Genomic DNA, 9,722 nt, shown 5'->3' on the forward strand with positions numbered 1-9,722 from the left:
GAGAGGATCAGTCGGCCCTGCTTTTTTCATGTATGGCCAGTGCCTCACAATGCCCATAACTCGTCCATATCACTCCTAAAGATCTCGACTTGAGCCTGGGTCTCTACTAGAGTACCCATTGCATGAGAAGAGAACAGCGCGCCTACTCGGTTGTTTCACGACTCGTACTCATCGGACGAACCACCATCGAAATACAGCTTCGACGAGGTACGAATTTCGACTACGTCGAAATCCTCGGGACGTGTAATGGTCGGTTCGTTCAGATCTTGCCTGTGGCTACTCAGCTAATTGGCGACTTCTTCGACCTCAAGACCGACGAGAAGAGACGCATTTGGTTCAGTGTGCCTGGGGTCTTATCGGTGCCGAAGCTTGGGCCAAGCAAGATGATGCCGCAAATCATCGAGCGCGACAGCGGCTTTAGGGTCGCCTTTGTTGATCCTTCTTTCCACGCTGTCAAACTCGAGGAAGAGGGGGGGAGATTGGCCAGGGCAGAGGAAATGCGGAAAGATGAGGAGAGACAGAACGAGGAGAATAGGGCTGAGGCTGCTCCAGGCACGGCTGCAGTTGTTGATGCGGAGACTGAGGGCAATGCAGAGGAGGCCCATGACTTTCGGTGCCCCTGTGTTGTTGACGTGGTCAATTGGGTCCTGGGATTTTTTATGTTGGTGTTCAATCGTGTCATTGGACTGACTCGCTTCAGAAATCTTGGTAGCGGAACGGAGCCGACCGGCACACTCAGCATAATAGCAGAGAATGGCGATGATGATGACGCGACTTCGACTGTCGATCTGGAGCTGAGGAAGGCCACCCGTACTGCGAAGACCATCGCGGCTGTTGAGGAGCTACTGAGTACTGATGATTACGAGCCTGCTGAGTCCGAGGCATAGACGACACTTCCAGTGCAAGGCGTGAACGATGTGGAACATACAAGGGACAGCAACGCAGGTCCGGATGTAGAGGCAGTTGCAGCCGCAGCCTCCGTCGATGATCCAGCCTTGAGCACGGTTGAGTTTACCCAGGAGGTGCTCGACAATGGGCGCAAACCAGAGAAACACGATATTGCCATCAAACTCTGGAGGACTTCGATCAAGGTGCCTGACGCAGACGAGGACGCGGAGGGATTGTCACTCGTTAGCGGCGACAGGCTCAGAGACGATGAGTCGGATTAAACAGCCTAATCGGGCAAGTTCGAGACAAGGTCAATGGCCTCGTGTTGGTTCTTCAATTAATGGGGATCATCTGTGTTGATTCGAGGGGATATGCGAGGAGGGCATGCATTCAAACACTGGGCGGCGAAGACAAGCACGGGATCTGTTACAAGCGATAGTTCTCTAAGACGATTGTGTAGTGAATGATGAACACGCTGGCGAAGACGCAACTTGGCCATGCAATACTGTTCGTGTAGCTCTGTCCGCAATCTCGCTGCGAGCCTACCTGTCAGAACGATTGGGACAAAAAGGAGAAGTAAAGCGGCGAAACTTGGCTGTACAACCGAAGCAACATGCGCTATTCCCTCGTATATCAAACAATAATTGTTGATAGAAGGTCAAGGATAGAAGAAATCAACCAGTGCTATTCCTATTGACCCATCTGACGCTCGCGTATATTTCTTGACATCCCTATGTATCGTCAGATTAACATAGTGCCTACAGTCAGCCAACAAAGGTCTCTCCTTTGGCTGCGTCTTATGCTTGGGCTCATCACTATTATTCTCCTAACCAGCACGTTAACAATCTCATTTCTACGGGTCTTCCGATTATGGGCAACGTCTGGAGCTTCTGAGTGTTTGGCAGCATTGATCGTGGGTTTCGGGTCTTCTGTGCAAAGCCGCCAGTGTTGCCATTTCTTCATCCCGTCTCGGTCTCGTCTCGTGTACAATGCCATCTCCCAGGCTTTCTATGTGTGTGCTTGCTGGTTGGTACGACTCTGTTTTGGAAGATGCTGCTGACTGGCAGTGCAATGCACTCTTTTTGAACTCGGCCACTGAAAGATTATGTATATAACGATGGTAGGATGCGAAGATCGGTACGAATGACTAAATATGTTCTATATGAGATTTGAGTTCTTCCCACGTACTAAACTCCTCCACCTCGACACCCTTTCCCTTCAAGCTCTTTCGAATACCTTCAGAAATAAGTTCATGGCAAAATAGTTTCGTTACCTCCACAGGTTCAGTATCTCCAGACTCTTCGGTAGAGTCATTAACAGGCGCAAAAGCCTTGATTCCCGGGAAATCCGAAACCGGTCGAGGGCCATATGAGATTGTCTCAGATGGCATTTGGAGCTCTATCATATCACCATCATACCATGTAATCTTAGGGTTCACCATCACTGTCGAATTTACCTGCCATTTCGCGACCTCGGTTGCCTGTTCGGGGTTGGGTCGGCAAAGAACGACAGGTATTCCAGACGCTTGAGCCTCTAAAGTGTGAGGATGGGCTTGAGTCCCTGTCGTCTCGGGCATTGCTTCAGTCTCTTATCTCTCTGCTAATCCTCAGGTAGGTAGAAGAATACATACAGTAGCAATTTTCAATGTCCTCGGATCGCCGTTCATGGTCGCCAAAAGTGAAGAGATAGGATACTTCTGAAGCCACATGTTTCAGGGTTTCCAGTAGGAAGGCCGATATTGCGATCAAAGCTTTGAGCATTTTGCTCGCGGGCTGATTTCTGACGAGAATTCAGACGACAGTGTTTGATCTTCGTCACGATCTTAGTTACTTCGCAAATATGATAAAACAATGATAATAAATTAGAGGGTTCTAAACAGAGGCTTGGTAAATCTTGGAGTAGTGTTGGCTTGATATCGATGCAGTCGCCATAGAGTCTGTTCACTCCTCGGTGGTCCATCCTCTCAAGTAGTTAATTTAGCACTAGTACGCATGCCTTTCTTTTCTTTTTCCCCTTCGGCTGAGTATACCCTTACTTAGAGTTTTGCATCTCATTTATGCATGCCTGCAAACACCTTCTCCACTACTACGCCCCGCTCTTTGTCCTCGACGAGCAGTGGCGTGGGTCCCTGTAGCGAAGGCCCGTGGGTTCGTTTCTTCAGTCAGAGTAGTCATGATCACCACTCGGCCTGGGAGGGCAGGGGTGCTTCCGACCTGATCATCTCGGACGTGCTTGTATGATGGCCGAAAACACGACTTCAATAGCTGTTTGGGTGCTTTGAGCCCACAGAACCCGAAGGCAGTCACTACTTCGATTAGCCCAATGGAGAGACACGGAGAGACGAACGGCCGGTTCAATTAAAAGCGTAGAGACAGAAAGCATAATCGCTGCAGCTGCTAATTCACATGCAACAGCAACCGGCTTTTATTAGAGTCCCTGCTTCGCCGTAGTGATTTGTATATAGTGGCTATCTGGAAACATTCCCATTCTTGATTCGTAGCATTCTCACTCGGTCGAGCCTGTTTGAAGTATACGAGGAGGCTATCTGGAATAACTCGACCACGGCTTCGTCGTTTCAAGCTTCCGTGGTACAGCTCACGGCAGATGAGCGTTGACCTTGGCATCAATCCCAAATTATTATCAGCAGGAGAAGATAGGGACAAGGTTGCTAGCTAGACATTCAACGCGATCTTCGAAGCTTAGGTACCATTTGTATTAATATTAGGCAGTGAGCATTCACCATCCTCGGGTGTGGAAGAGGTCGGCGGCCTGGTGACCAAATGGTGGGTTCCAGCTGCTCGCCTTCACATCCTCGCTCTTCTTCATATAAGGCTTCTCAGGGTACTGCTTTAGGTTGCCCACATCTTTTGATTGACCTTTTCGCTTGAGGACAGCATTGACCGTCGACGACTTCACTTGTCGCTCCCAGAGGAGGTGGCGTCGAAGAGACTCGGTCAATTCAGTCGCCAACATGTTGCGACGAGTGGTGCGAGGTGACAGCGCAACTTGAGGCTGAATGTGATTGGGGCCAGTCATGATGGGTTGAGCCCTAGAACGAGGCACCTCATGAAAAGGCTTGACACCTGGACCACGCATGCCCTTCATCATCAGGGGAGCCTCGTCAGAATCATTAGGCGAGGCACCCAATGATGGGCCGTGGGCCATACGAGATCGTGGAATGGCTAGCATCGATTGAGAAGCGTGGTTGCCAAGAGTACGCGCGCAATCATTCTGAGCAAGCATGAGAGTAATGAGTGATTGTCGCGAGGCCAAGTTGAGCTTGGAGTCCACCCGCTGGAAGAACTTATTGTCCATGCCGGATTTGCCGCTCTCCTCCGTTGCGTCCTCCCAATCCGAAGAGTCGTCATCATCATCAATGGCGCTCTCGTCGATATAGTCGTCGGTATCCGAGTCCACAGCAGCCTCATCATCTATTGTTCGTGTCATAACATTGTTACCGAAGGAGGCCTGTCTCTTGTGTGTAGAGATGAAAGGGTCAGCCCGTGATGAACCCATGGCGCTCTGAAGACAGCCATCCTCTTCAGAGGAGCCGCCGATCTGAAACACGGGCTTCCTGGCAATGGGCCTGAGACTCTGGCCCTGTTTACTAGACACAGGCGATGCCTGAGACTCCTGAATCTCGTCTGATGATGGAGCAGCACCGAGAATAGTTTGAGGGGGAGGAATCTGGGAAGGCCAAAAGCCACGCATGAGGCTTTGGGACGAAGGTTGCGATGAGCCCTTCGAAGCTGTGATGGACTTGGCAGGCAATTTCGACTCGGCTGTATTGAAATCAGATCGCTCGAGAGCTGGAGGAACTGGCAGGGGCTCCTTGGTGACAGGAGCATCATGACGAGGGGCTGCCAGAGGACCCTTGTCCCCAGCAATGGAAACAGCCATCTTCCCAAAGTCGTCGGAGCTGATATGCCGTTCACGTTTGCTTCGGGTGCTTGCACAAGAGACCTGACATTGGACACGAGGGCGCGCAATCTCCAGTTGTGCTGGCACTGGAGGAGATTCAACGGCCTCTTCGTCTAGAAGAGACTCAACACTGCCAGATAGTTCAGGCAGATCAGATATCCCCGTCTCGGAAGCAATATTCTCAGGAAGAGTCTGAGTGGTAGGGGAAGTCTTTTCCTCGTTGTCAACAACAAAGCTCTCTCTTTACCAAAGTCGCCAGCAGATGTTCTGTAGTCTTCGTCCCTGTTTAACGGAGTCTGCGCATTTAGAGAAGACTGGCTAGTCAGCATCTATCGTGAGATACGCATAGGATATAGGTTACCATTCCACATGCTGTGTAAGTGAGCAAGATTTCCAGTGTCGACCTTGTGGATGACATTCACATCCACTGTCAAAACATGAGTATCTAGCCGACAATTCATTCAATGAAGCATTGAATAGTGTAGGGAAGAGTCGTCTACGAAAGGAGCGTTGATAAGGTCGAAAATTATGAATGAAATAATGCAGCAATGATGATAGACAGCTAAACATGCTGGCTGGGTACTCACACCATATAAGTCAAGCATGCCATACCGAGACACGTTGGTGTGAACCACCAGAAGCAAAAACAAAGAGGATGGTAGATGTCGCCCCTTGCAAGTCAATGCATCTTCAATTGCTCAATCGTATCTCACACTGCGCCAAACCGGAAAGGGGCTTGTTTCTGGCTCGATTTTGGCCTACCGGGTAGGTTTCCCCGTCCGGGTGACACCATCTTCATGGCTTTAGCAAATGCACAAAGCTTGGACATTGGTACATCCCTGCATAACGTAGTCTTGAGATAACAGCAACGGTAATTGGCTAGACTCTTGGGCAAGGAAACAGCAAGACGCCGGCACTCCGGGATATGAGAGGCACGTATATACAAGCGTAGATACCGTTTCATGGACAATCTCGCCAGACGCTCGATCCTCTTCGTTTCCGAATGCCGTGGTAGCTAAATGGTTAGCAGTAACGGTCATCAACAGGGTCCGAACGGCGGCGCCGGATGTTTGCCCTGAATGCGGGCCGCCCCCACGTCCCGTGTTCCACATATTGATCTTCCCCATCATGCCGAATGGGGACTGGTATGCACACTAGATGGGAGCCATGAAGGCGGATGGTACTTCGTCATGTTAGCGCAGTTTTCTCCCCCTACGGGCCATAGGGATCAGCTGCTAATCGCGCAGGCGCATCAACTGCAAGTCGAAATTGACCTGGCTAGTCCGAGACGGCCTGGGGAGAGGTCTCGACTCACAACAGAGCAATGTACGTCACCTCTGAGCCCAGATAACACTATTAGGCGAGAGCTGTTTATAAACCATGCAGACGGTCCGATGCGGGAGCGAGCTTTGGCGGCGCTATACTTCGAGTCGTACATTCCACAGCGTGCTGAAGGGGCAGGCAACACATCAAGATAAATTTGCCGGGGCTCTCAGGGGAGCGTTCGGCATCCTGGCTACATTGCGATCCGATTTCTTTGGGATTCAGATCATGTAGAAGCGCGAGATTAGGTATTAGGACAGAATCAAAACCTCTTCTTTAGATCTAGATAGTTTGTTGAATATTGCTGAAGCTCACCAATTTGTACCTCGGCATCGCGTACATTTCGCGCCAAAACGATAGATAACCGCGCTGGCGGGGCACGCTTACACTAAAGATCATGAAGTTCCAAATTGTTTTTCTAATAGATTAGTCCTCACATATTGTTTTACCAGAGTTTTGTGCCAAGAAAAGCAGAATCTTTTTCATGAATTCCGAGTTTCCTAAGGAACCTGCATGTTGGCTAGCTGGAAACTTCGAGGTCTCGCTCTTCAGTCTACCCTACACAAGTCACCGTGATGATGGCCATAGCTGTTAACCGGTTTTCAGCCGGAAAATCGGTTCGCCCTTTTGGAGACCATCCGCGAAACATGTTGGCCAAGCTGTTGACTACCCACGGCACGAATGCCTTCCATGCCATTCTTCAATTAGCTCTCTGACACATGACATCTACTCTATTGAATATTCCCTCTCGAGCGACATCGAAATGCGACGAAGCTTCCTCCCTATCAAGCGACAGGCAACCCCGTCGCCCAAGATGCGGCTCACACGCTAGCATCTCGACACAAACACCGAGCGTTGCCGCATCTCCAGCTCGGATCACGCTGGCCTCAACGCGTTCTGCACGCTGTGAAGGCCACTGTTCACCACTCTGATACATGGTCGATTATAGCTGGAAGGTCAGTCACGCCTCTCAAGACAACGCTTCTTCATCGCATCCACGTGTAGAGTCGCAGAGCAAGATAACAGCTCCTTAGGACAGCTTACTTCGCGACAGCCCACTACACAAGCTTAGCTCGTTCTCGACTTCATCCCTGGCCAGCCCCTCGATCTGCAAGCGTTAACGAACGATATGCCGATGCGACGGAAACACTTCTATACCTAGCTGATTGAGATGATGGCTTAATTACGGAATCTGGAGTTCACGGCGTCGGCCTCGCTGATGCCATGGAATCAAGTCTTCGAAAGGCAACTCGTTAAACAATTCCTTCTCGGATCATGACGAGTAGCTGTTAGCCGGTATTAAGCCGGTTTCGGCCGGACACCTTTTGGGGCCATCCACAAATGTGCACTCTAGAATTTTCCTCGATGGAATTGTAGAGTGATAGCATATGCAATAAGTTGTGCGGACTCCGCTAGCTGGTAGTCGAACAAACTATATCTCTCTTTTCATACACACGAAGTGCTTTTGACTGACTATCAACGCCATTCCTCAACTTGTTCCAATGCGTGGCGTCGAGTCTACCAAACATCGCGGTTGATTGTCGACCCCCTCCCTAATGGGCTACATAGAGCCGCTTAGCAATTCCATTGGGTAGCATCCACGTGATAAGTGGATCGATAACTGGGCTGAGCTCCAAGATTAGCCAGCCACCAGGACTCTACACTGTCATCTATTGCCATCACCGTCGCAATGAATTTTCCTCGGAATTGCCCTTGTTCCTTTTCATGCAGTGTTGTACTCCTTTCATGCCAGGACGCGATCGACCATTTAGACGAACTGAAGGTGGGCTTTGTAATGCGCTTGCTTTATGCCACGGACCTGACATGGCCCAGTCTAGGTGTGACGCTCTCCACGCCTTGGTCACTACAGGCAAAAAGGAACCTCCCCAATCACCTCTTAATGGAAATAACGTCGCTCCCTGCCCGTATTGCGATTACTTTCCTCAGACTTCAAAACAAAGTGACGCTGATCGACATATTTGGACACGTATGAATCTCCAAGCCGTATTGTTTATAGGTTCGAGCTGATCCACCTAGATTACAAAGGGGCTTTGTGTTCTGACTGTCAAGGCGATTTCAGTAGTGGCTTTTTGTATATCAAACACAAGTGCAAAGGCGTCGTGACTAGGCCCTCGGTAAAAAGAAAACGGGAAGAAGAGGTTACGGAGATTGGGTTGAAACCTAATATAAAACGAAAACGTCTGTCGAAAAGTTCTCATTCGAGGGTTGTAACGACAGAAAAACAAGCTGCTGATTCAAGGGGAGGGAGGATTGGAACGGAAGAAGAGGCTGAGAAAAACTTCGAAATCCAATCAATCTGGCAGAAGATGATGCAGCAAAACCAAGATATGTGATAATTCAGCCATCCAATCGAGCTATAGGCAACCCGAAAATTATAGTTGTTATTTTCTTGTCATGGTGAACATTTTGGAGTATCCGTCCAACATCTTGTGTCCAAGCGATGGGGAAATGCAAAGACTTGAACTGGTAAGTAGAATATAATGAGAGGGGGCAGAAGTCCTTACACGCCACCAAGTTCTGTTTTGACATCCTCTTTATCGTACGATGCTAATACCTCGTCTTTCAATTCAAGGGCGCCATTCCCATACGCCGATTTTATCTCCTTCTTGTCTCGATGGGAGCCAACGGCACAGAATGCGTGCGACTGAGGAGCGAGCATGTAGAGAATTATTGAATCTTTTTGAGGTGAGGAAAGATTGTCCCAGGCATAAAAGCCATAACATTTGCCCCAGGCCCAGGTGACTTTCGAGTTCTCACAGTGATCTTCTAGGAGCTTCGCTAGTAACTGAGAAAGATTAATATGAGTACTTGATGTAGCGATGCAATACTAACGGGGTTGGAATGGAGGGAATCGTTAAAGCGTTGGAAGACTACACTCTTTATGCGTTTGCAGTCATACGCCTCTTTGACGATTGCCCCGACATCTTCTATCTCTTGAAAGAAGAAGCCGCGATCTTGAAAATGCTGACGTACATTGTCAGGAGTTATTCGATCGTCGAGCGGCATCGTGAAATTTCTCATGGTAATAGTCGGTGATTCGTGAAGTTTTGTTGTTTTGCGCGGGGTAGACTTGACGTCATAGAGTTTAGATGGGGTTGATTATGACCCATATGTACTTACTGAGTTATTTCAAATACATACAATGAGGGATTTTCTCGTGTCTGAAGGCCAGAGACTTCACTTTTATTAACTTCCTATTGCTCGAGGTTCAAAATAAACACTGGTACGGCCACCATCGCATGTGCATACAAGATATAGTTCTAACACTGGCGTAGGTTGAACATCTGCCTCAACACAAAATGCCAGGATCAGGGTGCCAAAACTGCACAGGTGGAAAGACTGATGAAGGCACTGATTGTAGCTTCTGCAACCCCCAAGGGGGTAAGTGAGATGGGATTTACTATAGTCAGCATATGCACATCATAGCGGGTTCATTAGTACACAGCCACGAGAATGAGAACAAATTGAAGTTTGTTAATGTTTCTAAACTTACGCCCTGCCACTGAAATATTCTCTGGTGCTCTCTGGTGCTCTCTGGTGCTCTTTGGTGCTCTTTGGTGCTCTTTGGT

General features: G+C 49.1%; 4 protein-coding genes across 4 annotated transcripts; 1 reads left to right on the top strand and 3 right to left on the bottom strand.

Moving 5' to 3' along the window:
• Positions 1-122: 122 nt before the first annotated feature.
• FPRO_14795 (uncharacterized protein) lies at positions 123-1,169 on the top strand (the record flags this gene model as incomplete). The annotated part of the gene is made up of 2 exons (XM_031225026.1): positions 123-849; positions 901-1,169. The coding sequence occupies 2 exons, from the start codon at positions 123-125 to the stop codon at positions 1,167-1,169; spliced, it is 996 nt and encodes a 331-aa protein (XP_031090226.1).
• Positions 1,170-2,035: 866 nt separating this feature from the next.
• On the bottom strand, positions 2,036-2,464 carry FPRO_14794 (uncharacterized protein; the record flags this gene model as incomplete). Its single annotated transcript, XM_031225027.1, has 1 exon — positions 2,036-2,464. One exon carries the CDS (start codon positions 2,462-2,464, stop codon positions 2,036-2,038), a length of 429 nt encoding a protein of 142 aa, XP_031090227.1.
• Positions 2,465-3,624: 1,160 nt separating this feature from the next.
• Positions 3,625-5,921, bottom strand: FPRO_14793 (uncharacterized protein; the record flags this gene model as incomplete). The annotated part of the gene is made up of 2 exons (XM_031225028.1): positions 3,625-5,050; positions 5,746-5,921. 2 exons carry the CDS (start codon positions 5,919-5,921, stop codon positions 3,625-3,627), a joined length of 1,602 nt encoding a protein of 533 aa, XP_031090228.1.
• A 2,613-nt stretch (positions 5,922-8,534) lies between these two features.
• On the bottom strand, positions 8,535-9,174 carry FPRO_14792 (uncharacterized protein; the record flags this gene model as incomplete). Its single annotated transcript, XM_031225029.1, has 3 exons — positions 8,535-8,610; positions 8,658-8,938; positions 8,986-9,174. 3 exons carry the CDS (start codon positions 9,172-9,174, stop codon positions 8,535-8,537), a joined length of 546 nt encoding a protein of 181 aa, XP_031090229.1.
• Positions 9,175-9,722: the final 548 nt, after the last annotated feature.

Source organism: Fusarium proliferatum (genome assembly GCF_900067095.1).
Source record: "Fusarium proliferatum ET1 genome assembly, contig: FPRO_scaffold018, whole genome shotgun sequence".
Classification (NCBI taxonomy): domain Eukaryota; kingdom Fungi; phylum Ascomycota; class Sordariomycetes; order Hypocreales; family Nectriaceae; genus Fusarium; species Fusarium proliferatum.